At 36.9% G+C, this 27,723-nt stretch overlaps 2 protein-coding genes across 2 annotated transcripts in view; one reads left to right on the forward strand and one right to left on the reverse strand.

The window, feature by feature from the left end:
• DZIP3 (DAZ interacting zinc finger protein 3) overlaps positions 1-1,423 on the reverse strand; it is a 98,339-nt gene extending 96,916 nt beyond the window's left edge. Inside the window, exons 1-2 of the mRNA XM_030329709.1 lie at positions 1,105-1,423; positions 847-988 (exon numbers count right to left, since the gene is read on the reverse strand). The gene's annotated coding sequence lies outside the window, so the exon portion shown is untranslated. The remainder of the gene's footprint in view (positions 1-846; positions 989-1,104) is intronic.
• A 143-nt stretch (positions 1,424-1,566) lies between these two features.
• The window catches only part of CIP2A (cellular inhibitor of PP2A), a 33,338-nt gene continuing 7,181 nt past the window's right edge, over positions 1,567-27,723 (forward strand). Inside the window, exons 1-16 of the mRNA XM_030330447.1 lie at positions 1,567-1,710; positions 5,987-6,134; positions 8,340-8,452; positions 9,305-9,399; positions 9,906-10,002; positions 10,884-11,006; positions 11,153-11,298; positions 14,958-15,033; positions 16,638-16,856; positions 18,135-18,294; positions 20,038-20,179; positions 21,280-21,379; positions 23,100-23,218; positions 26,294-26,489; positions 27,208-27,282; positions 27,379-27,489. Coding sequence (XP_030186307.1) covers positions 1,609-1,710; positions 5,987-6,134; positions 8,340-8,452; positions 9,305-9,399; positions 9,906-10,002; positions 10,884-11,006; positions 11,153-11,298; positions 14,958-15,033; positions 16,638-16,856; positions 18,135-18,294; positions 20,038-20,179; positions 21,280-21,379; positions 23,100-23,218; positions 26,294-26,489; positions 27,208-27,282; positions 27,379-27,489 — 2,022 coding nt within the window. The 5' untranslated portion in view covers positions 1,567-1,608. The remainder of the gene's footprint in view (positions 1,711-5,986; positions 6,135-8,339; positions 8,453-9,304; positions 9,400-9,905; positions 10,003-10,883; positions 11,007-11,152; positions 11,299-14,957; positions 15,034-16,637; positions 16,857-18,134; positions 18,295-20,037; positions 20,180-21,279; positions 21,380-23,099; positions 23,219-26,293; positions 26,490-27,207; positions 27,283-27,378; positions 27,490-27,723) is intronic.

The following is a 27,723-nucleotide window of genomic DNA, read 5'->3' on the forward strand; positions in this document are numbered from 1 at the left end:
ATTTTTTTCTCCATCTCACCTCTCTTACAAGCTGTTTTTTTCCTATCAGACCGTAATTTCCATAACATAGGTTTTATTCACTTAAATCCCTAGTGCTTAGACAAGTACCTGGTACACTGTAGGCTCTCAATGATTTTGATTTATTTAACTTATTGAACAGGTACTACCGTTAGCTGGATTTTAAGAAACTGAAGCAGAGAGAATCTGCCTTATGGTCACATAGTAAAAGGTGGAACCAGAGTTTGTAAACATAAAGCCTGGCTTCACTGGTCAACATAACTGCATGGTGCCTCTAACTTCTATGAATTCCATATGTACTACCTATTTAGTACATTTCCCCAATTAGACAGTTGCTTCGCAGCAGGGATACTTCATCATCTTTGTTCTCCTGCGACTTCTAACCCACGTTATACAATCGATAACTGTTTACAGAATGAATGAATGTATATGTACATTAATTACCTATTTTTACATGTATGTCTCAATTGGCTGGATTATTGTAAGCTTGCAAACTAAAAACTTTTAATATAAAAAATCCTTTTTAAAAATGTAATGTAAAAACACTTTTTTTGAACTGACAAAACATGACCCATGACGAATGATTTAATTAAAACGACATGCGCCTTGCTCTTCCAATTGTTTCCAAACTGGTTGTTAAAGCTTAATTCAATATTAGCATACTTCAAGCAAAAAAAGCTCCAAAACCAGCAACTCATTTCATTATATACACACGCACAATATTATCTCTTACAAAAAACGCAAAGGGCGGTGCCGTGTTTCATAGAAGACACCGAGGCTTAGAAAGCAATTGATCATGCCAAATAAAAATAGATAACCTTCACTTACAAAAACTGACGCTAATGAGAACACTCTCCGCAGCAATACCTGGCCCAGAAGTCACCAGGAGCTAGCTTTCTGGAATAAGTTTGACGACTACCTTAAGGGCATGACTACCTCGCCACAGAATCCCAATGGCCCCAGGCTTACTCTGAAAAACAAACAGTTCTGGGTAGAAAGGGTGGACGCAGGAAAAATATTTAAAAAGAGGTCCCTCCCAGGCCCCCTCAAAATCTAGAGGCCAAGATTCTCCTCAGAGCTCCTCACCGTGTCTAGACTACGGGGAAGCGACCATTTCTCAGGCAGAGGTTCATGCACAAAGAAAAACCGGCCATCCAGCGTGAAGGCCGAAGAAGCAAACGAAAACTGAGAGCTCTAATGAACACGGACCCCCTGCGCCTAACCGCCCCTTCGCAAATTGAGTCGCAATCGCATTTCTCGCGAGATTTATCGTCTCCACGGGATCTCGAAGTTGAAAGCTCGCGGCTTTTCGAAGCGACGGTGGGTTGAGGGAATGGGTAAAGAAATTCGGGAAAGGACAGCTTCCAACCCCCTTGAAGAACCCACAGACCCACTAGACCCTCCCGCGTCTCCTTTCTTCATTGACAGCAGCTCTCCCAGGGTACCCAGGGACTTCCGGAGCGCTACCGGAACCGGAAGCATCGGGACTTAGGGGGGTGGGGCTGAAAAATCAAAAAAAGCGCCGCGAAAGTTGGAGGCCGGTGCCGGCAGGGTGGTAGTGGCCCCCAGGTGAGGTTGTGGCGAGTGCCAATGGACTCCACCGCCTGCCTGAAGTCCTTGCTCCTGACCATCAGTCAGTATAAAGCCGTTAAGTCGGAGGCGAATGCTACCCAGCTTTTGCGGCACTTGGAGGTGAGGGACTACGGGATGGGGACTAGATAAGCTTCCCTGTAGAAACCCTTAGTTCACGGTGCGGCCGGGGTGTAGCGGCCCCAGCCTGCAAAGTAAGGTCTGCCCATCGCTCCCTTAGGTCTCTTTTTGTATTAGTAAGGAAGGCGAAAGTCAGCGTTGAATTCCCACTCTTAACTCCGCCCAAGTCCATCCGCGTTCAGCTGGCTGCAGCTAGAGGGAAGAGTGACTGATATTCAAAGTCCTAGGAAGAGGGAGGGTGGGACAAAATGTTGGGGGATTTAGGCTCTTTGGGGGATTGGTAGAGGAGAAAGTTCGGAGCTCTTTCTTTTCCTTCGTTTCTTTGGTTTTTCCATCGCAACAGAGCTCTTGCAGAATACACAGCAATTCTCGAGAGTGAAGGTGATAGGGAGTGATGATTAAAACTTGTTTTATTCCTGTCCCTTAGGCAGCTTACAATCTGAACCAATTGCTTGCTGCTTCTCTTATAACTCATGTTGAACTCGAATTTGAAAAAGAAAAAAAAAATTTTAACTTTCCTTGGGTTAAAAAGCAATCACAATACTAATCATAATTTTTTTAACCAAAATATACTGTTCCCAGTTTTCAAACCTGAATTGCTAAATTGCTTTCACTTTTTCTGTTAGCTCCCACTAATTTATGGCTAGATCACTTATTCACAGCTTTCTGTGTTCCTATTTGTTTTTAGGCTTTTAATCTCATTTCTTGCACATTCACAGAATTCCAACTAACAATAACCTCAGTTTAATAAAAAAAAAAAATTAAGCTCAGCCAAAGCTTATTTTAATTCTATCTGTCACAGCTTCTGTTAACATAGAACTGAACATAATTTTAAAATATATTCTATTCTATTTATGAGATAAAGTCTAAATTACAAAGATTAGCAAATTACTACTGGAGCGAAAAGACTATTGTGAATAGTACAGCAACATCAATCTGGATAACTGTTGTGATACTGGAATGCATTAAATGTGCCTGTTTCCTCCAGCTTCACTGATGCTCCTTCTTATCACTTCAGGTGCCCATCTCCTAAGTACATTTTCTTTTTTCATTCATTACCTCAACAAATCTCTGCAAAACGAATAAAGTGTTAGCTGTTAAATGCTAAAGCTTTGCTTCTCAATTAGAATATAAAAATGTGATAGTGGGCTCCAGAAGCCACAGAGTAAGCAGTTTTATTTAAGAAGTAGGAGTACATCATTTTAAATACTAATCAGAAACATGCCTTGAATCTGAGAGCCATGTTGCAGTGAATTGAAGGAGACTCAAAGAAATTTGAGGCTTAGAAACTGCTTGATACTGCATTCCGGAACTTTTAAGGGGTTTACTGAAAACTCTTTTGCCATTTAGAGAGATAACATACATACAGCACATAATGTGCACTGATCTTAAGTGAAGAGCTTGAGTTTTTATCATACGTATATAGTCAAGTAGGTACCACTTGTTTCATGACAGAACATTTCCAGTCCCCTATAAGGTTTCTTCAGTGGTCCCATTTCATAAGGTTCAGATAAGTGGACTCCTATAATATGTACTTTTGTGTCTGCCTTCTACTCTACAAATCTGTAAAATCTATTCATGTTGCACATGTGCCAGTACTTTCATTCTTTTTTATTGCTATGTAGGAATTCCACTGTATAAATGGGCAAGAGCTTACTTGCATTCTGATGATGGGCAGTTGGGTTGTTTCCAGTTCTGGGTAGGATTCAGAGCAAATATGTTATAAACATTTTTATATTTTTTTGAGATATATGCACTCATTTAGATACCTAGGAGTGGAATTGTTAGGTCTTTTGGTGGATCTTTGTTCATTTTTTGTTGAAACTGCCACGCAGTTTTCCACCGGTTGCACCATTTTTACCCTCCTACCAGCAATATGTGAAATTTGCTGTCGCTCATCCACACAGATCCTTAGTGTTTTCAGATTTGTAAATTTTAACCATTTTGATGGGTGATACTAATGGTGAATATCTTTGTGCATACTTCATGAGAGCAACATCTGAGGATACAAAGAAGTGGCTATCATGTGAAAGGAGATGATTGATTCTGCTATTTTGCACTTCTATATTTTTTCTTTGTAGCCCCATGCAGGACCTGAGCTTTGAATTTTTTTATGATTGGCAGAGCTGGGCTGGTCTCACTTTTGGTGGTTTTTTGTAGTGCTAATGTTACATAATGGTTATGAGCATGGATTCAGGAACAATGAATTTCAGTTATGCTGCGTCTTGGTGTATGCCTCAGTTTACTCATCTGCAAAACAGCACCTAACAGAGTTCTTATGAAGATGAAAAGAATTAACATATGTACATAGAACAATGCTTAGGCCAAAGTAAGTGCTAAAATTAGTTATTACTAAAATCTGTTTGCATGAAAACATCCAAGTAAAGAAAATTTGTAAAGTGGTTTTTACGTTTTACCTTGTAATAAATATTACATGTTGGAATACTTATATTGTTGAAATACAGGTCTTGTCCTGAGGCAAATAGTTTTTAAAGCAGAAAATGTCTTTATCTTCTAAAGGGCTAGCTTTATATAAGTAAGCAAAAGGGCAATAAGAAGATTCCTTACCCCCAAATATCTACCAAATTTTTTTGTCTTTTTAGATTTACTTTAATGTTTTGTGTTTTTTTTTGTTTTTTACTTTAATGTTAAAACTCTTCAGGGGCACCTGGGTGGCTTAGTCAATTAAGCAACCAACTTCATCTCAGATCACGATCTCACGGGTTCGTGGGTCTGAGCCCTGCATTGGGCTCTGCACTGACAGTGGGCATCCTGCTTGGATCCCTCTCTCTGTCTCTCTCCTACTTGTGCACTCTCTCTCCCTCAAATAAATAAATAAACAACAACAAAAATATTCCTTAGGAATAAATATCCTGAAGCTTTCTTTTTTTTTTTTTTTTCAACATTTATTTATTTTTTGGGGGACAGAGAGAGACAGCATGAACGGGGGAGGGGCAGAGAGAGAGGGAGACACAGAATCGGAAACAGGCTCCAGGCTCTGAGCCATCAGCCCAGAGCCTGACGCGGGGCTCGAACTCACGGACCGCGAGATCGTGACCTGGCTGAAGTCGGATGCCCAACCGACTGCGCCACCCAGGCACCCCCTGAAGCTTTCTTATCAGCAAAGCTTTAGAAGAAAAACTGACATCTGGGTGAGGAAATAAAAGAGAGATACAGAAAGGAAGGATTCCTGCTTAGACCTTTTAAAAAACAGATTTTATCTAATTCTAAAATAACTTTTTCCATCTTTATAGAAAAGATACTTATTTTTACAATAGGCTTTTAATAACATTCAAAAAGCATTTTGAAAATACATGGCTGACAACTGTTTTTGGCCTTCAATCTCAGCTTTACCTTTTCAGGGGGAAAAGGAGAGGGTTTATAGAGTTTTAAGAGGGGAGTAAAAAAGTTGAATAACCAAAAATAAAATTTGTGCCTGACCTGACTACTTGAAATAATTTACTAAATTTTTTTTAAAATTTATTTTTGAGAGTGAGAGCATGCTCGCAAGTGGGGAGGGTCAGAGAGAGAGGGAGACGCAGAATCCCAAGCAGGCTCCAGGGTCTGAGCTGTTAGCAAAGAGCCCCACGTGGGGCTCAAATTCGTGAACTGTGAGATCATGACCTGAGCCGAAGTCAGACGCTTAACCAACTGAGCCACCCAGGTGCCCCTAAAATAATTTTTTTTTAACTTCCTTTTTTGTCATCTCTAACTTCTGGGCTCAGCAACTGTCTTTGGAGGGAACAAAAGGAGTGATCACATAGTTAATCCCATAGGTAAGCCTTTGGATTTAGCTGGTTTTCACTTTGCATTGTCTCCTTTAAAAATAGGTGGAGTGCATATACTGGAACTTACTGACTCAATAAATATGTTGGTAGTAGAGTGTTGATTTAAACCCTATGACTTAATAGAGTGTTCTGTGTAGTAAGGATAAGTATTGCTGGGTTGTCAAAGTTTGCCAGCTTGTGAAATAAAAGTATAAAAGACAATGGGATAGTGTAATAGGCAAACCTAACCTAATTGGTGGAAGAGGGTTAGCTTCAGGCAGAAATGCATTAAAACTCAGATCTGAATGATTATATTAGCCAGTGAGAGAAGAGATGGGTAATTTTCCAGGCAGAGGGAACAGCATTTATGACTTTTCTAAATTGGGAAAAAGCGAGGCAGTGGTACTTTGGAAGAACTGAGTTCTTGTTTGAAGTGGAGAAGAGATGCAAATTGCCAAATCTTAACTAACACATTTTAATGACTTTTGTAGGTAATTTCTGGGCAGAAGCTCACACGATTGTTTACACCAAATCAGATACTACCAAGTGAATGCTTGAGCTGCCTTGTGGAGCTACTTGAAGACCCAAGCATAAGTGCACCACTGGTCTTAAGTATCATCAGCTTGCTGTCTCAACTAGGTAATGTATTTAGTTTCTCTTTTCCAGTTTTTAGAAGATGTTGAATTTAATATTTTTAAAAGGTGGATTTAGTTACAGTATTTTTTGGAGAATGATTCGCATTCAAAAGATTTCTTCCTTGTGGGACCTTTCAAAACTATTTTGCGTTATGGATCCCTTGTAAAGAGAATATTGTATGCATCTATTCTTAAAATTATTGGAACAAAGAATCTGAAGCATATCAAAGGTTCAGTGGTCTACAGAAAAGAATACCTTGAGACATGCTGGCCTACTTTTGAATTAAAAAAAAAAAATACATGCACATATTACCTCGGCTAACTACATCACTCAGAAAAGTCATAGCTAGCGATAGAAAAAAATCACTCTTTTTCGATAGGCTACACTGAATTCAGAGCTAAGGGTAAAAATGCAGGTGTTGCTTTTTCTACTTCTATCTTTAGTTTTTAAATTTTCATTTAATGGGTACTTTTTTTTTTTTAAATGTGTGCTTGCGAGTGGAGGGGAGATAATTCTAAGTGTGATTATAAAATTAATACATGCTTATTATGAAAAAAAATCTCAGTGATCCAAAAATATTAACATAGACCAACATGCCCAGTAGGACTTTCTGTGATGATAGAAATATTCTATATGTATATTGTTTGTTATAGTAGCCATTAGCCACATTAAGGCTATTGAGCGTTTGTAGTGTGAGTAGTACACTGAAGAACTAAATCTTTAATTTCAATTAATCTAAATTTAAATAGCCACTGTGGCCCAGTATCTCTCAAGTTAGTACAGATACAGAGTAAAATAGAATGAGTCTTTATTCATCACCACCTCCTTATCATTTCTACATTGGTGGATAACGTTCTTAAGAGTTTGACAGGTGTCTTTCTAGATATTTTCTTTTTTTTTTAATTTTTTTTTTTTTTTAACGTGTATTTATTTTTGAGAGAGAGGGACAAAGTGTGAGCCGAGAAGGGGCAGAGAGAGAAAGGAAGACACAGAATCCGAAGCAGGCTCCAGGCTCTGAGCTGTTAGCACAGAGCCAGACACGGGGCTTGAACTCACAAACCATGAGATCATGACCTGAGGCGAAGTCTGGCACTAACCGATTGAGCCAGGTGTCCCTTTCTAGATCTTTTCTATTCTATAACAGATAATTTTGGTTATTTTTTTTAAAAATGGTGTTGTAGAGCATCAGATTTTTCTTTTTTTTTCACTTATCTTAGCTATCTTTCCATGTTGTTATCTAATAGCTGCCTTGTACCACACTGTGGAGTACTATAATTTATTCAGCTACGCTCCTAATGGTGGGAACTCATGTATGCTCTTTTTCAAGTTTTTTTTGCTATCAGAATCAATAGTGCAATGAACATTTTATGGATTTTTTGCTCAAATATTAGTATATTTCTGTTGAGTTAATTCTCAGAATTTTCGGGTCATTTTTCAATTTGATGATCATTACTAAATTACTTTCCAAAAAAGCTATGCTAATTCTAATATCCACCAACCTTTTGTGTGAGAATGGCAGTCATTTTCAACATTTAAATATATTAGAAATTTTTAAAGTTACAGTCTTTTTATTTTTTAAGTTTTACTTTTTAGTTAATAGACTTTTATTCCTTAGAGCAGCTTTAAGTTACAGAAAAATTGAGATGATAATCTTTTAACTGCAAAATTTCTGCAAGTATGTAAAGCAAGTTTTTCCCTTAAATTAGTCTACATAGAAAACTCATTTGTTTATTGACAGAAAAGGAAAAGCTTATACTCCCTTCCCTTTTACAGCTCATACTATTTCTTTGATTAAACTTTTGAATTGGAAAGTAATTATAAGTAAAATAGCCATATCATATTTGATAAGTAACTTTAATACAAAATAAACTTAAAGATTATTTCTCTTTTATTCATGAAAACCATGAATAAAAATATTTGGTGCCATTTTGGGGCACCTGGGTGGCTCAGTTGGTTAAGCGTCTGACTTTGGTTCAGGTCATGATCTCATGGTTTGTGAGTTCGAGCCCCGCATCAGGTTCTGTGCTGACAGCTAGCTCAGAGCCTGGAGTCTGCTTCAGATTCTGTGTCTCCCTCTTGAGAGAGGGAGCCCCTCCCCTGCTCGCTCGCTCGCTCGCTCGCTTGCTTGCTCTCTCTCAAAAAAAAAATTAAAAAACATAAAAAAAATTTTTTTTTAAATATTTGGTGCCATTTTATCTTAACTTACAGCTGTAGACAATGAAACCAGAGACTGTCTTCAGAACACATACAACCTGAATAGCGTGCTGGCAGGAATGGTTTGTCGGGGCAGCACTTGCCATGGTGATTCAGTGTTTTTGCAGGTACATACACCCACACAGTACTTTTCACTTAATACTTCTTTTTCCTTCCTTATTTGTAGATCAAAATTCACAGTATCTATTGTAAATTGCTAGCTTATAGCATATGTGCTGGCATAATACTGCATGAATAGGCCCAGTTCTCCCCATTAATAAATTTAAGAGCTGGTTGATTACACATGTACTACTAATTTAAAAGTTTCTAGAGGAGGGAAGCTTATCCACATCCAGCATTATTTTGAAGAGAAACAAATCTACATTATAACTGCTTTGACAGACTTATAAACACAGATGTCAGCATTTTGAGATGTAAGCTATTCGTATTAAAATTGCAAAATGAGTTGGCATCTAGTCTCAGTCTGTTGAGGAAACATTCTACAAAAAAATTGAAGCTATAGATTTAGTGTTATTTAGCATAGACTCGAAGTTCTCATACAGATAATATTTTATTGAACCTAAAGTGCCATCAGTTGCAAGAAAGGAAAACATTACCAATTACACTGACATGCAGTTTTAAAAGTGGCAAAAATATGAAAAAATATATCTTAGAATTGATGGAATATATATGTTTCAGCTTGCATATTTGTTTAAGATGGTTAAGTGAACCAGGTTGATGACAAGATGCTCTGTTTAAAATAGATTGTGTGGAAATGTGTGGAATCAGGAAATGAACCCTAAAATTCTTAGTAGTCTCACTACTTTATGTTTAAAAATAAAAATGAACCATTTAAGAAATCGAAAAGTTCTTGCTCTAAACTCTGCTTCCTAAAATGGTGACACATTCAGAATATGATTAGGAGTCCATATGAAATGTTTTTATGTTTATATTTATTACTATTTTTTTTTTATTCTCAGTGCATTCAACTTCTACAAAGATTAACATATAACATCAAAATTCTCCATTCTGGTGCCAATATAGATGAGTTAATTACATTCCTGATAGATCATATGTGAGTATGCAACCAAACATGTAACCAAATAATTTGTTGATTTATTTTCAAACTAAAACTGTGGAATAGTTCAGTTTTTCTTAGATAATTTTTTCCAGCTTTTTAAATTGAGTGAGACTCTGATTCTTATTTACTCCTTTTAGATAGTTTCAAGGATCAAGTGCATAAAGCAGCTTTAGTCTTCATAACAGAAATTTATAAAATGAATTGATTTGGACAGAAAACTATCAACCCTGAAAATTGTATGCTTATATTTAATCTTGATAGGAGAATATACTGATGAGATAGCACATGGTCATTCTGTTATTTCCATATTTCTGTGCTACAATTGAATAAGATCATTTAGTTTCAAAACATGAAATAAATGGTCCAAATACTACTCAAAGCTTGACTGTGTTCACATTGTTTTTGCATATAAAAAGGAGTTTAAATGTGAATTACTATAAAAGAGTAATTTAAAATGAACTTAATGCTTTTATCTTTTATTATTTTCCTTAAAACAACAGTCAGTCTCCTGAAGATGAGTTAACAATGCCTTGTCTAGGATTATTGGCAAATCTTTGTCGACACAATCTTTCTGTTCAAACATACATAAAGACTTTGGTAAGAAGTTTTGCATAAAATCTTTCTTATTTGTGGTGGGTTCTAAACTTAAAGAAAATTGTATCCATCTTTTTCATTAAAAATAGATTAACAAGAATTCTCATGTCTCATCCAGCTGACTCATCAGAATTAAGGAACAATCACATTGACACATAATTAACTTGAAGTATTCCACCCTTTGCACATGTTGTATTTAAGATGATAAGTATTAATAAACGAGTACTAAAAGTTTTCCTTCTCTATAGCATCCCACTATTTCTTGTATTAAGTAATAAGAGAAATTCTAAATTATTTTGTGCTAATAGGAAGGATGCACATCACTGGCAATTCCGTTTACCTCAGTCTTCTATTTCCACAAAATTAGTGGCAACTCCGCTAGAAAGATCCATGAATAAATGACTAGCAGTACTCACCAGCCCTTGTGATCACTGAAGGTGAACAAATGAGGTTAACTGAACCACTGTTAGAAATATGTTAAATCAAGAAAGTTCTTTGATTCTTAGTTTGTGAACAGTTTCCCTGCTATGCAGTACTCAGTATCACCTGTTTCCTGTTGTTAAATTAAACAGTATCTCATTTGTTCATGTACTGGAGGTGCTTTGGAGACAGAAGGTTATCTTGAGCCATGGAAGTGTTTGGGAAAGATAAACATTTCCTCATAGTTCCATATCTTAACATGGGACTCAACTTTCCACTGAGATTGTACCTGTTTTTATTACTATAAGCAATATGGAAAATGTGCCATCTCACTTTTTGAATGATCTATCAAGTTTGATAATGTTTAATAAAAGATTACCTACTCTGTTCAAGATAGACATCCTAAACCAAAATATAATACTAATTTTTGTTTTAATATCTTTTTGAACTTTTTTCTTTCTCAGAATAATGTGAAATCTTTTTATCGAACTCTTATAAGCTTCCTGGCCCATAGTAGTTTAACTGTGGTTGTGTTTGCACTTTCAATATTGTCCAGTTTGACATTAAATGAAGAGGTTGGGGAAAAGGTAAATATGATTTTTTTATTATTTGTGAAATAGTTCTGGAATTTGTATTCTCTGATATTTTAAGTCATTGAGACTCTTTGTTAAACTTTAGAATGGTGTCGACCTAAATTTTTTGTATAATATAGTTTTCCTGATTTGTTTTTAAGCTGTTCCATGCTCGAAACATTCATCAGACTTTTCAGCTAATATTTAATATTCTCATAAACGGTGATGGCACACTTACTAGGAAGTATTCAGTTGATCTATTGATGGATCTCCTTAAGAATCCCAAAATTGCTGATTATCTTACCAGGTATGGCTCTCTGACAAATTTTAAGACTTATTGGTATTTCTTTTTTTTCTTTTCAACCAACATATGTTTGTTATTAATAAAACTGCCTTTTCAGATTTAGTGAACTTGGATTCTACTGATGAACAAGGAATAGAATTGAAATATTTTGATGTGCTTTATTCCCAGTCATTTTGCTTTTCGGGCCTGAAATGTAAAAGTGTAAGAACAGGGCAGGTGTGTGTGTTTCTTAGATGAATAAAGTCTCATTCTCTTAAATGTACACATCTTGATTAATCTTTTCCAACACCAGTTTTAAATCTTGACATTAGAATTCTTTGAAAGAATACTGTTACCATAAGAACATTCATGTCAGTGTGTTTGTCCTTTTTTTCTTTTCTGCATAAAAATGGATAACATTGGGGCGCCTGGGTGGCGCAGTCGGTTAAGCGTCCGACTTCAGCCAGGTCACGATCTCACAGTCCATGGGTTCGAGCCCCGCGTCGGGCTCTGGGCTGATGGCTCAGAGCCTGGAGCCTGTTTCCGATTCTGTGTCTCCCTCTCTCTCTGCCCCTCCCCTGTTCATGCTCTGTCTCGCTCTGTCCCAAAAATAAATAAAAAACGTTGAAAAAAAAAATTTAAAAAAAAAAATGGATAACATTATTGTTTGCCTCTGTTGTGTCTTAAGGTAAAATGAGAACACATTTTTTATGCCCATTCTATCTCAGTGACATTTCATGTAATCATTTATCTTTTGAGATCAGTTAGCAACTGTTTTCCAAAGAGCTCATGGCCTTTTTATATCTTTTTTCTTAAATAAACATCTCAAATAACTGCTAGTCAGACCCATCTTTTTTGTTACATGTTGATTCTGTCATTAATATTTTTTAAATATTTATTTATTTATTTTTGAGAGAGGGAGAGAGAGAGTGAGAGCACTTGCATGTACACAGCTGGGTAGGGCCAGAGAGAGAGAGAGAGAGAGAGAGAGGAGAGAGGGAGAGAGAGAATCCCAGGCCAGCTCCACACTGTCAGCACAGAGCCCAAAGCAGGGCTGGATCACACAACTGTGAGATCCTAACCTGAGCCAAATCCAGAGTCCATTGCTTAACCAACTGAGCCACCCAGGCACCCTGGCCTTTTAATTTCTGAAGTTAAATTTTCCCAATGCCTTAGCTACTTTGGAATCATGAATTAGGAAGTTGTAGGGATTGCTTCAGAGTGCATTTAGTCGTTCACAATTGAGAAAACAATTATTGAGCCCCTCCTGTGGTTAAGTATTGGGGGAGGAGGGATTATTAGCAGAGGCAGGGATTTGAAGACCTAGTCTCTAATCTTTGAGGAATGTAGAATCCAGAAGTTGTATAAAGACATAGTCCCTAATTTTAAGGAACATAGAATCTAGAAGTTGAAAAAACAAAAGCTGAGTCGCCTGGGTGGCTCAGTCAGTTATGCATCTGACTTCAGCTCAGGTCATGATCTCATGGTTCTTGAGTTCAAGCCCCGCATCTGGCTCTGTACTGACAGCTTAGAGCCTGGAGCCTACTTAGGCTTCTCTCTCAAAAATAAATTAAAACATTTAAATTTTAAAAAATTTAAAAAGTTAACCACTAGGGCAAGGTTGATTACTATCCATGTGGTTAACTGATGTTTTTCAGAACCAAGAAGCATTCATGTTAGCATTTCATTTTTTTTTTCTTAAGCATAGGTGGATAAGAAAACCTTCCAGAGTGCCCTTCCTTTACCTGTTCTCTCTTTATCTGTTCTAAGAGTCCTCCCAGTATACCCATTCTGGCCATCAAATAGTGCCTATTTAACAACTTCTAAGTAAACAGGATATACCTCTGCAGGAGGACCAAAAGATAATCTGATTTAACATTAGTAAGTGGTTGCTTAATCTCTTCTTCCATAAATCTCTCAGTTTCACTATCTATTTTCTGTCTAGCCTAGAATCCAGAATCACCTCTGGAAAGGAACTTGTATTTAATTGTGTTGTCTTGTTCATTTGCTATACCATTTAGCAAACTATTCCTGAATCTGTCCCAAAGTCTAATGGCCGGGTTCCCAATCAAAACCTGGGAAAATCACACTTTATGAGTTTGTATCCCATATACTCACTATCTCTATCTGGACAGCACCTCTCATATTTATTCCCAGCTTTGTTTTACATTTCCTACAGTGGACTTTTCTCTTTCTTTCTTAATGTTTATTTTTGAGAGAGAGAGAGACAGACAGAATATGAGCAGGGGAGGTGCAGAGAGAGAGGGAGACACAGAATCTGGAGCAGGCTCCAGGCTCTGAGCTGTGAGCACAGAGCCTGACATGGGACTTGAACCCACAAACTGCAAGATCACGACCTGAGCAGAAGTCAGATGTGTAACCACCTGAGCCACCCAGGCACCCCATCTACAGTGGTCTTTCAAATATTTACTACTTTCCTCTTGACACTTTTCACTCAGAAGATGACCTTATCTTTGTTTCACAGAACAACAGCAACAACAACCTGAATCCTACCTGATTGGAATTGTTTCGAATTTTTGCTCCTGAACCAATTTACTTGTGTTTATACCAATTCTTATTTGGTGTCATTCTGTTTCGCTCATAAACACACATCTTGTTATTCTGTGCATTAACTCTCATTCTGTCCTCTTTTTCAAGTGTCTTGTCTCTTCAATGTGTCACATTCTATTGCCTCCCTTTACTTATATTCAACTTTCCTTCAACCATATGTCCCCTTTAAAGTCTGTGTTCTTGGGGCGCCTGGGTGGCTCAGTCGGTTAAGCATCTGACTTCGGCTTAGGTCATGATCTCCCGGTTCGTGAGTTTGAGCCCCGCGTCGAGCCTGCTTCAGATTCTGTGTCTCCCTTTCTCTCTGCCTGTCCCCTACGCTCGCTCACTCACTCTCTCAAAAATGAATAAACATTAAAAAAAATAAAATGCTAAAGTGTGTGATCTCCCATTGCATTCAAGGTAAATATCCAGGTTCCCAGCATAGCCATCAAAAATCTGCTCTCTGGTAACCTCTTATCCCTGTGTCTTTGCATTTTTGTAGGTACTTTTGTCTAAGCATTTCAGACGATAAATAGAATCCCCAACTTGCTAGAAATGCCTTTTGTGTAACCATGTGCTATTCCCTCTGAAGTACTTCTGCTGGAAGGCTGGAATACTTTCCCCTTCTGATGTCTAATTCCTGTTTGTTTTTTGAGACTCAAGTCTGGGAAACCTCAGCTGATCTGGCCTACCACAGCAAGTATGGGTTGATACTCATCCTCCCAGCATCCTATACATTTCTCCATTATAATGTTGCATTTTACATTACATAATATGTTCTGTCTGCCTTTATTCTTTTGAATATTTAAACTTTTGAAAACTGTAATGTGCAGAAAAATCTTAACTGCACAGCTCTGAAGTTTTACAAAGTGAACACAGTCATATAACCATTGTGAAGGACTAATTGAACTCTTTGCAGCAGTCATATAACCATTGCTCTCCGACAGAGTCATTCTCCCAAATACAGGATGTATCATTCAAATATAAATTTTGCAAAGATTGTTCTATATTAGAAGCTCAAAATAAATAGATGAAAGAAATCACTTAAATTTTATATTTGTCTTGTATATAAGTCCTTTTTGATGTATCAATTTCATATTTATCATTTGATGTATATTTTTATTTTAAACTAGGTATGAGCACTTTTCTTCATGTCTCAATCAAGTATTAGGTCTTCTTAATGGAAAGGATCCTGATTCTTCTTCAAAGGTTTGTAAAAACATAACTTTTTTGTTTTAAATTTTTGAAAACTGTAATGTGCAGAAAAATCTTAAATGTGCAGCTCTGAAGTTTTACAAACTGAACACAGTCATATAACTATTACCTAGATCAGAAAATAGAGCATTACCAATACCCTAGAACCCTCAAATCTTCATTCATTGGTACATTCCCCTTGGAAAATTGTTTCACGGTGCCTAGTGAATATGCATACACCCTGTGACACCGTGTTTCCACTCCTAAGCTACATAGCTAAGAGAGACATATCCATAAGCTCATCAAAAGACATGTACAAAACATTGCATAGAAAATGCAGCTTTAAAAATGACACGATTTCCTGGGGTTTTTTTTTAAATGTTTATTTGTTTATTTTGGGAGAAGGAGCGCACACACCTGTGTGTGAGCCAGGGAGGGACAGAGAGGAGGAGAGCAAAAGAATCCCAAGCAGGCTCCATGCTATCAGCACAGATCCTGACATGGGGCTCAATCTCACAAACAGATCATCACCTGAGCTGAAATCAGGAGTGGAACACTTAACTGAGCCACCCATGCACTCCTATTTTCCGATTTTTTTAAAACATCAGATGCTTAGGGGATAAATTCAACACAACACACACAAGGTCTCTACTCTGAAATTATAAAACATTGAGAGATAGGGGCACGTGGGTGGCTTACTAGGTTAAGCGTCTGACTTCGACTCAGTTCATGAACTCATGGTTTGTGAGTTCAAGCCCTGTGTTGGACTCTGTGCTGGCAGCTCAGAGCCTGGGGCCTGCTTCAGATTCTGTCTCCCTCTCTCTCTGCCCCTCCCCCACTTGTGCTCTGTCTGTCTCTCTCTCTCAAAAATAAATAAATATTTTAAAAAAATTCAAAACATTGAGAGCTATAAAAGACCTAAATAATATGGATATACTAAGTTCATAGATTAGAACACTTGCAAAATCATAGCAGGCTTTAGTGGGTTTTTTTGTTTTTATATTTCTTTTGTCTTTGGTGTATATGGAAATTGGGAAGCTAATTATAAAATTCACATGGATATACAAAAGTCCAAAAATAACCAGGGCCATCCTGGAAAAAGTGAATACAGTTGGAGGATTTCTAACACTACCAGATATTAAGACTTAATGTAAAGCTGTAATAGTTAAAACAGTGCAATACTGTCATAAGGATGGACTGGAACACAGTGTCAAACCAAACCATAGCATATGGTCTCCTGATTAATACAGTGCTGTCTTAAAAGTATGGTCATTTCAGGGAGCTTGGGTGGCTCAGTCAATTAAGTGTCTGGCTCTAGGTTTCGGTTCAGGTAATGATCTCACTCCTAGTATGGAGCCTGCTTAGGATTCTTTCTCTCCCCTCTCCCTCTGTCCCTCCCCTGCTTGCACACATGTCCCCCTGCTTTAATAAAATCACCTTTTTGCACCAATGAATAAAAAAGAAAGAAAGAAAAAGAATAGTAAAAAAAATTGGAAGCTGTTTTTAATTTTTTAGAATATTTTCTTTAAAAATATATCATTTTCAGCTTCATCATTTGGTTGCTTTGTGCATTACAGGCCAATGAAATTGACATTTAACGAAGACTTTATATTGCACAGGTTTTAGAATTACTTCTTGCCTTCTGTTCAGTGACTCAGCTGCGCCATGTGCTCACTCAGATGATATTTGAGCAGTCTCCATCTGGCAACACCATTCTGGGAAGCCGTTCTAAATGTTTAGAACCTACTGTGGCTCTACTTCGTTGGTCAAGCCAACCTCTGGACGGATCAGAAAACTGTTCTATTTTAGCTTTGGACTTGTTCAAGGAAATATTTGAGGTAATATAATGATAACCAAAATGCCTCTTCATTTTTATGATTCTCAGTGAACAGTTTACTTTCGAAAATATTCACAGTAAATTTCAAAGTGTTTATATACTTTATGAAAACTTTTCAATTAACAAGCTCCCTACCATTGACCTACTAAATTTCCTTTTTTTGGGCAAAGTCAGGGACATTAGTGTTTTCTTTTCTCACACTAAATAACTTATATGTATTCCTTTCAGTGTAATAAGTAAAGGTATTAGCTGAGATTTGTATGGTTTATTGTTGTATGACTATGTTTTTTGCAGTAGTAACATTCAGCTTCTCCGTCTCAGTGGATACTGTTGACCATCTTTATTATCCTTTGAGTAGATTAATATAAGAACATTGGATTCAGTCACTCAGATGGAGTGGAACATGCCAGACAATGCGAGGCACTTAGGATACAGACAGAAATTCTTTCTGTAGAGGCTATTACATTCTGGTAGTTTCTACTATCTAGGTCATTTAGCATTCTCTACTGTTTTCCCTGTTTTTATACCATTCTGCCTAACACAGTATCTTCCTGGAGTGTTTCCCTTCATGACTGGATCCTAGCCACAAACAAAAATGTATATGAGTGATTAAATATATTTGTCAAAGATTATGCACAAATTATTCTTTCTGTTTTATGTTGCTCTTGACCGTTAATCAGTTTTAGCATTTTAAAAAGCCTTTCAAGATCCTTGATGGGAATTATTTATGGTTGTAAAGTATTAAGACCAGTGATTGTTATTTAATTATGTAATTTCACTTGGCAAATTCAGGATTCTTGTTTTGAAATCACAGATACAGTCTAGTTAAAAGTCTTCTTTGCAGTTGAAGGGCACCTGGGTGGCTCAGTTGGTTAAACATCCGACTTTAGCTTAGGTCATGATCTTGTGGTTCATGAGTTCAAGCCCCTCATCAGGCTGTATGCTGACAGCTCAAAGCCTGGAGCCTGCTTGGGATTCTCTCTCTCTCAGTCCCTCCCCCACTCATTCTTTCTCTCAAGAATAAACATTAAAAAAAAAAATTTTTTTTTAAGTCTTGTTTACAGTTGAATAACCCCAAACCTTACTGTTCCATTTAAGAAAAAAAGTCATCATAGCCATCAAAACTGGGTAGATTTTAAATAGGAGACACAGGTCAATCGCTATTGAAGTAATTATAAGAAATGTGATGAGAGTGTTGCAGCTCAGTGATGACTAGCTCTGTGTTCTTTATTCCATCTTTATTTTGATTTTTAATCATTGGTGGTGGTTAATTCTCCAGGATGTTGTAGATACTGCTAACTGCTCCTCAGCTGACCGATTTGTGACCCTTCTGCTGCCTACAATCCTTGATCAACTTCAATTCACAGAACAAAATCTAAATGAAGCTTTACTAAGAAAAAAATGCGAAAGGATGGTCAAGGCCACTGAAGTTTTGTTAAATATCCTTTGCTGTCAAAACATGGAAACTAACCGCTCATTTTTTTCTAGCATCACATTTACTGCATTTTTGTCTTTATTTGTAATTTTGTCACTTCTCACGCTTACATCTATTCAGAATTACTGAAGTTTAAACTATAGAACTAATCCTCAATAAGGAGTGTGAAAAAAGTTATCCAGACTTTATTTTTTCCTTATTTTTCTTTGTAAAACTTTTGAACTAAATAATATTTTTAGAATACTTTTTAAACTTAATTTGGACATTTTTATCATAATTTGAGATTAGGAGATATATTCTAAAGTAACAGAACTGCTGTTACTCTAGTGCTAATTGCTGTCCCTGGGTGATTTGTGGTGCCACCGTTGGTAGCAGCAAATCAGAGAATAAACAAACATCAGTAGAGTCATTATAGTTTAGTTTATATTATAATTTTTACTGAAAATTAAAGTCTCTAGGAATGTTTTAATAAAGATGACATCACACTTGGTTATAAAAAAGACAAATGTTGTCAAGACAAATTCATTTATTTCTTTTTTTTTTTTTTAATTTTTTTTTTTTTCAACGTTTATTTATTTTTGGGACAGAGAGAGACAGAGCATGAACGGGGGAGGGGCAGAGAGAGAGGGAGACACAGAATCGGAAACAGGCTCCAGGCTCTGAGCCATCAGCCCAGAGCCTGACGCGGGGCTCGAACTCCCGGACCACGAGATCGTGACCTGGCTGAAGTCGGACGCTTAACCGACTGCGCCACCCAGGCGCCCCTCATTTATTTCTAAAAAAGAAAAGCTTGAGTTCAGTTAATGTCACTGCCTAACTTCCATATTGCATGCATTTTTCTTAGGTCTTTCCTTGTGCTAGCTGTTTTCTTTTAGATCAGCTGATTCTACGTCCATATGAAGCCCAAGTTCCATTTTTAAAATATTTCATTAATGCTTTTTATTATCAATAAGGAGCCATTATATCTAAACCATATCTCTTATATTATACCTGGTCAGGTTTTCTTTTTTATATCTCAGAACAACAAGAATTTGCTCAACTTTGTCCTGCCCTAGAGCAAATTCCACATCTGTTTACTCTCTTCTCTGAGCTGCTGCTTCTTAATTTTTCTTTACCGCAGTAATTCCCAGCCCTGGCTATGTGTTAGAATTACCTGGATAATGTTTTAAAAATACACCTGAACCTTACTTCCTTCCAGCAATTCTAATTTAATTGGAGTAATGTGAAACCCTGGGGAGGGGCGGGAGGGGGAGGTGTTGTGATTGATTGTTCAAACTGCCCAGGTGATTCTAACATGCAGCCAAAGTTGAAAACCACTGCTGTAGAGACACATGATTATGTTGCTTGATCCTAGAGATAGCTGTTATATGCAAACCTCAAAACTGGTACTATTCTGAGCCAAAGCCGACCCCTTTTTAATGTAGATATTCAAATTAACTTGTAGTATACAAAATAGGAAAAAATAACTTCCCTTGGTTCAGCAAATATTGAACCATTGTGATAACCTGCTAATACTAACATCCGGCAGAGTAACAGACTTTTGGTCTCTGTCCCATCTCTTGCCACTTACCAGTCACTTAAATTCTCTGAGGTCTAGTTTCCTAATCTGCCATTGAGCTAATAATAATTGTATGGAAGTGGAGTGACAAGATACTTTGTATGAAATCACTCTAAATACTATAAAGTGCTATACAAATATAAGCGGTTTTTTGAAAATTTTTTGTTTGTATTCCTTAACAAAACTTACCTCTGTGTGGAGATGATACTCTAAAAATGCATGTTGCAAAAATTCTGACTACTGTCAAATGTACCACTCTGATAGAACAACAATTTACATATGGCAAGATTGATCTGGGGTTTGGAACAAAGGTAGCAGATTCTGATTTGTGGTGCGTATATGAAATCCAAATGGCACAGAATTAACAAAAGTTTTTTCATAATTTTAAAAACATTCAATTCATAGTTTATATGCTTCTAAAGAAAGGATAATCTTAACATGTGATTTGTTTTCCATTGTTCATTTTGTGTTGTTTTAATTTGTTATTATCTAAGGGTCTTTTATACTCCTTTTTAGGAGGTTTTTTTGACATTGCCTCAGGAATTATTTTTATGTTCATTTTAACCAAAAAGCATGGAAAAACAGTCATTTTTTTTATTATGAGGAAATTAGTAGTTTTTGTACTTACAAAGGTTGTTCTTTTCACTGGCATGTCAGGACCTTCATTTAAAGGTGGATTTTCTCTGATAGTGATGCGATTATTTTATCCCCCTCCTCCCTCATGAATTAAGTCCATTAACAAGTCTTTAGTGAGGACCTGCTAAATGCTACATACTGATTTGTTCTGATTTCCATGTTGAAATTGTCAGTAATTTCTGATCCTCAAGAACAAGGATTACCTTTTTTTACTTTTTTATACTGCCTTGTGGTACAAGGCTGAAAACATGGTTTAGTGTATTGGTAAATATTAGGTATTCTACACCACTTAAGGTTGCCCTTTATTGTTGATATTCCAATGACAGAGCTAAGAATTAAATAGGGCATGTTGTCAATGCTGCTAGTAATTTGGAGCAGAAAATTGAAGCATGCTGGTATTTGAGTTTAGAAAAACAAACACTGTCTAAACTTAGACTATTAATGCCAATTTGTTTTTTTGGACTTGGGTTATAAGGATGCTGGTCTCTATTGTATTTTTACTTCCCAAAAGAAACAATACTTTGGTACACCTAGGTGGCTCAGTTGGTTAAGCGTCCAACTCTTGATTTCGGCTCAAGTTATGATCTCGCAGTTCATGAGATCAAGCCTATGTCGGATTCAGCATGCAGAGCCTCCTTGGGTTTTCTCTCTCTCAAAATAAATAAATAAAATACTTCATCTTCCTGAGGTTTAGAAACAAAAGTGTTGGTTTTTCAGAATATTCTTAGAATTATGACAAATAAATCTCTAAGCAGTTTTTTAGTTATCTAATTGAAATATGACTTATTTTTAAAGCAAACTTGCTGCTGATGTAGTTTTGAAAACTCTTGATTTGATGAACAAGCTTAAACCATTGGTTCCTGGCATGGAAGTAAGCTTCTACAAAATCCTGCAGGTGAGTTTAAACTCTTCAAATATTGAAGTTTATTCATACATAAATGCTTCCTAATGTGTGATTTTCTGTTTTAATATTCTTAATCTTTAGAAAATGTTTCTCTTAGAATTGGCCATCAGAAGACAATTGTTAGTTGTCTTAAGTAGCTGTAATGTTCCCAGTATATGGTGATTTTACATAGTTTTGCAGGAATTGAACATAAATGCTTCTGATTCTAATGTATGGGCTGTTTATGATAGTAGTGCTTCCTCAGCCTTTTTCCTTTCTTGTGTCCTACTTCATGTTTGTTTATTTCTACTAGTATTGCAGTGAAGAGGGGGTGGTATTTGTTCTGGAGTTTTGGTTTTGGTTGGGGTTGATGAGGTAGGATATTAAGAGGATAAAGGACACATCTGGAAGAAAAGGACTTGATTGTGAATGATAACAGGACGAGAGAGGGTGTGCAGAAAATAGCTAACTCAAAAATTTTGATGATAGTAGTAGCTGAATAAGAGCTCTAAATGTTTACCTTGATAGCCACAAAACCTGACTTACATGTGTGAGTTAAGTTACTATAATGATTTAACAAAGATGGCTCCGGGGCCTGTATAGAAGCCAAAACTGAAACCTTACACAGGTGCCACTTACACACTCTGAGAGCATAATGCTTAAGAGATGGAGTTCAGATGTTGACTCCACCATTTATTAGTGTGGACTTGAGGACTTGAGCAAGTTATTTCACTTCTCTGAACTCCAGTTTCCGTAACTACAGAATGAAAATAATGATCCCTCTCCATAGGAGCAGTTACAAAGAGTTACCATGAAGGTTATGGAGATAAAGCCCAGCTCTTAACATGGTTCTGTGGCCTTCAATTGTAACTGAGTACTTACAAGACACTTAACATAGTAAAATGTGGATAATTATAAAGGATTCATATTTTAGTATTTTTCTCTGTTAACACCTTAAAAATTGAATCAAACTGATTTTTATGTCCTTTAGGAGATGTTTTTCAGAATAAATTATTTGGGGCTTACAGTACTAATAAAAAATACTTGCTGGGGGGTACCTGGGTGGCTTGGTCGGTTAAGCGTCTGACTTCGGCTCAGGTCATGATCTCATGGTCCGTGAGTTCAAGCCCCGCGTCGGGCTCTGTGCTGACAGCTCAGAGCCTGGAGCCTGTTTCAGATTCTGTGTCTCCCTCTCTCTCTGCCCCTCCCCTGTTCATGCTCTGTCTCTCTGTCTCAAAAATAAATAAATGTTAAAAAAAAAAAAAATTAAAAAAAAAATACTTGCTGGCATGAAAGACTTATGCTTTAAGTATAATTATTTCAGTTACTAAATTAGAATTTTTTTAGTTTGAATTTTATTCTTACTTGGAAATGATTAGTTATTATTTCTTATAGCCAGATTTTTTTTTTTAAGGGTAGCTGGACAAAATTCAAAAATCAGTCAGCTATGGATGATGTTTTAAATTCATCCAAATATTGAAAATATGATTTTCATAGGCACAACAAAACCATTCAAAACTTTTGCCAGAAATTTTTAAAGCTAGTGTTCATATTGACTGTGTAGGTAACTATAACTAGGTAAAGGCTAATAAATACATTCGAACATCAGGTAGAAACTGTTCACAATTTGCCTAGAATTATTTTATGATTTAGCTCTATTTACTCAATCTTGCTCTAAAAAGCCTGACATTATTCTTTCTGCTTCTTGTTTTCTGGTTTCTGATTTACTTAGGATCCACGCCTGATTACACCCTTGGCTTTTGCTTTAACATCAGATAATAGAGAACAAGTACAGTGTGGATTGGGAATACTATTGGAAGCTGCTCCACTGCCAGATTTTCCTGCCTTAGTGTGAGTTGTAGTCATTTGCGGTATATCTCTCGTGGTTCTAGAATATCCTGCTATGTTTCTTTGGTAGTCCTCAATACAGATAGATTAGAAAATTTGTGAATTAAAGACATTGTAACAGTCAGTAATTTTTCAAGTGATTAAAAGAAAACTTGATTCCAGTAACTGAAAAGACCAGGTGTATACTCAGGGAAAAACTACATTTAGGTGGTTAAATATTTTATCCAGGCAGTATGCCTCTCTGTCTCTCAGTTGCTATATTAACATAGCAGCTTCTGAACCATGCTTTACATCCTATCAGTTTATTTCTTACAAGATAGAACAAGTTTCCCTGTGTCAGCTGTACTTAAAAAAAAAAAAAGTAAAAAGACATTTAGGTTAGATTTGAGGAAAAACTTCCTCAGCTTAAGGGTTGTAGGTAATCACAGAATTGCCAGAGGATATGATGAGAACCTGCTCTAAAGGATTAAACACTTAATAAAGAACATAGCATGTAGGACTAAAAAACTACCAACAAAAACAAAACAGAAAAGAAAACAAAGAACTTTCCCAGTTGTATAAATGATAAGTCTAAGCATCACTCTCATTGACCAGATCTGGATCGTTTTACAGATACCAAGGGTTCAGCCGTAAAGAACTATGTGGACTGAAAGGTTGGGTGCGGTGGTAGTGTTCCTAAAGAAAAATCCTGTGCTTTTTTTCAGAAAGTGGAATAGATAATGGCCAGGCAGAATTGTCCGCTATACTCATTAATTTCAAACATTAAGAGAGTATTTGCTGTTATGTTTGAAAAAAATTGAGATTTTTGGGCTCTCTGTAAACTAAATGGTTAACCAAATGTCCAGTTGTGTCTACCTTAATTTTAAAAAATTTAAGGGGCTTGGGGCACCTTGGTGGCTCAGTCGGTTAAGCATATGACTCTTGGTCTCAGCTCAGGTCATGATCTTCCAGTTCATTAGTTCAAGCCCCACATCTGCACTGTCAGTGCAGCGCCTGCTTGGGATTCTCTCTCTTTCCCTCTCTGCCCCTCTCCTGCTCACTCATTTTCTCTCTTTCAAAAATAAATAAACTTAAAAAAAAACATTTAAGTGGCTAGTATAAATGAATTTGCAAAAGTGGTTTGAATAAACTGAAGCAAGTTGATAAGCAGGTAAGACATTCCTGTATGCTGGCGTTCTGAAAACTATAGCCAGCAGGCAGGCTGTAAAGAAAGTTCTATTGCAACAAGAACATACCCATTCATTTTCATATTGTCTGTATTTTCTGTGTCTACATTCATGCTATGACATCAGGATTAGGTAGTTGTAACTATTAAGCCTAAGATACTTCCTGCATTGTCTTTTAAAAAGTTTGCTAACCTCTGCTATTTAACTAACTTAGCAAACTCATTTTTCAGAATTGATAATTTAAGTAATCCTAAATTAAGAGATTAAGAACTATGGAGAACAAGACCACATAATCAAAATTGTCTTCATTTTATAGTGAATATTTTTAAACAAATAAATGGACAAATAGAGAGCTTCTCAATTTAAAGATAGAAGTGGTCTGGGGGCGCCTGGGTGGTTCAGTTGGTTAAGCGTCTGACTTCGGCTCAGGTCATGATCTCGCGGTTCGTGAGTTCGAGCCCCACATCAGGCTCTGGGCTGACAGCTTAGAGCCTGGAGCCTGCTTCAGATTCTGTTGTCTCCCACTCTCTCTGGCCCTTCCCCTCAAGCTCTGTCTGTCTCTCTCTCTCTCTCTCTCTCTCTCTCTGAAAAATAAATAAACGTTAAAAAAAAAATTTAAAAAAAAGTGGTCTGTGAAGCTGCTTCATTTTGTGATGGCTTGATTGCTCCAACTTTGGTAATCTGATATAAAGGAAAGCCCCTGTGTTTCAGAATGGAAAGCTTCAGCTTCACTGAAAGTGGTAGTCTTATCCTCTGTTTCTGTATGTGAAATCTACCACTTTATATCTTGGCTGCCCCATTCTTACTGGTGTTGTCTATGTTTCTCTTTTGACACTGTTTAAGGTATTCATTTGTTTTATTTATGTCTGTTTTTGCCTTTGTGTACATCATCTTAGTTTAATAAGGTGAATTCATATGCTGGGTGGGTGGGTACATAAGTAGGTTTTTGGTGTATGTTTGTTTTATTTAGACATTTAACAAACATCTGGTGAGGGCCAGCAATGTGCAGGCCCTCTAATAGGCATTTTTTTTTAATTTTTTTTTTTAACGTTTTATTTATTTTTGAGACAGGGAGAGACAGAGCATGAATAGGGGAGGGTCAGAGAGAGGGAGACACAGAATCTGAAACAGGCTCCAGGCTCTGAGCTGTCGGCACAGAGCCTGACGCGGGGCTCGAACTCACAGGCCGCAAGATCATGACTTGAGCCGAAGTTGGCCGCTTAACCGACTGAGCCACCCAGGCACCCCTCTAATAGGCATTTTTGATACTGCAGTAAATTAGACCAGGAGCCACTGTCATGTGGTTTACATTCCAGTTGGGATACAAGTTTAAAAAATTAAGTTTCATAATGTGCACTTCACTGTGGATGGAGGGGCCTTTCTGAGGAAGTGAATTTGAACTGAGACCTGATGATAAGAAGGAGCCAAGTCTATGCAGATCTGGTAAAGGAACAGCTCATACAAAGGCCCTGAGGCAGGAACAAGATATGGTAAATAGAAGGGGCAGAATAGTCAGGTTGGTGAGAAAGTACTGACGAGAAAGGGAAGACTGAAGGACATAGGTAAAGGACGGGTGATGTTGTCCATGGTAAGAAGGATGTTCTTACCAATAGCAATATCACTGTACTTGATTTTTACAATTAATCCACACTCAAAGACCAGTTCCGGTACCTCCAAACCAGAGGTGGAATTGTCATTATAAGGAGTTGTAACTAGAAAAGAGTTTCTTCTGGCAAATTTTTAGGATATTTTCCAAAATTTGGCTTCATCATAAACTCCAAGATTATTTCAAAAACATGTGAAGGCTTATATTCCCAAAAGACCCATTCTAGAGATTCCCTAATTCTATACTAACTTTGCCTTTTGCTCTATTTTTTGTAATCATTTGTTTTTCTTTTTGATTCCAATTCAGACTTGGAGAAAGCATAGCAGCAAACAATGCCTATAGACAACAGGAAACAGAACACATGCCCAGGAGAATGCCCTTGCAATCATTAAATCACAGTGTTCCAAGATCGGTAAAATGTTTAACTCCTCCACTTTTGAAAGCTAGAGTTCCTGGATTGAACATTGAGGAATTAATAGAGAAACTACAGGCTGGAATGGTGGTGAGTGGCAAATAGCCGTTATAAATGGGATTCTGCGTGGTACATAACAACTAAATATCAGCCCTGATTATAATATTTATTTAAGCAACTTTAGATGCAAATTTGAGCAATGAAACCTTATCTTTTAATTTTTTTTTTTTTTTAACGTTTATTTATTTTTGAGACAGAGAGAAATAGAGCATGAGCAGGGGAGGGGCAGAGAGAGAGAGGGAGACACAGAATCTGAAGCAGGCTCCAGGCTCTAGGCTGTCAGCACAGAGCCCCATGCGGGGCTCGGAACCACGAACCATGAGATCATGACCTGAGCCGAAGTCAGACGCTTAACTGATTGAGCCACCCAGGCATCCCGAAATCTTTCTTTTAATATGAAAATAACAATATTCTAGAAAGTTTGGAAAGAAAGAAAAACATTAGCCATAAAATTATAACATTTTAGCACAGCAATCATTTTTCCCCCTAGTCTTCCCCGGGCAGCCCACCCTTACCCTTCTATTACCTCCCATCTAAGAAATATATCCCACAAGCATATCAAATCCTACCCAGATACTCTTCTGCAATAACCAGGTTAGTGAAATGTTTGTGAACCACCTGATAGGACATTCGTATTTTTTTACATTGTTACTCATTAAATTTTAATGATTTAGTTTCACATTAGACATTTATTTTTTTTATTTTGTTGAATGTGAAAGCTTTCTGATTTTTGACTGTTAAAACTTAGGTAAAGGATCAGATTAATGATGTGAGAATATCTGACATAATGGATGTATATGAAATGAAACTGTCCACATTAGCTGTGAGTACAAGCTCGTTTTAACTATATGTAACTGTTAAGCTTTATTAAAGGTGTTTTCTGGGAAGTGATAAAGATTGATGGTATGTTTTCTTATAGTCCAAAGAAAGTAGGCTACAAGATCTTTTGGAAGCAAAAGCTCTAGCCTTGGCCCAGGCTGATCGGCTGATTGCTCAGTACCGCTGCCAAAGAACTCAAGCTGAGACCGAGGTGACAATACAAAGATCTAGCTGATAAGTGGAAAAATAAATGAAGTAGTACATGTACAAAACTGTGGTTCTATTTTTGTTCCTGTATTTGAAGTAAACCATTCTCAGCATTTGACATGACTGTTCCCTCCATCTTAAAACTCTCCCCTGTTTAATTTTGGTCACAACGTCAACTTCTGGTTTTCTTTCTGAATTAATGGATATTCTTTTTCTGTATCCTTTATGAATTTCTTTT

The sequence above is a fragment of the Lynx canadensis genome, chromosome C2 (assembly GCF_007474595.2).
Source record: "Lynx canadensis isolate LIC74 chromosome C2, mLynCan4.pri.v2, whole genome shotgun sequence".
NCBI classification, from domain to species: domain Eukaryota; kingdom Metazoa; phylum Chordata; class Mammalia; order Carnivora; family Felidae; genus Lynx; species Lynx canadensis.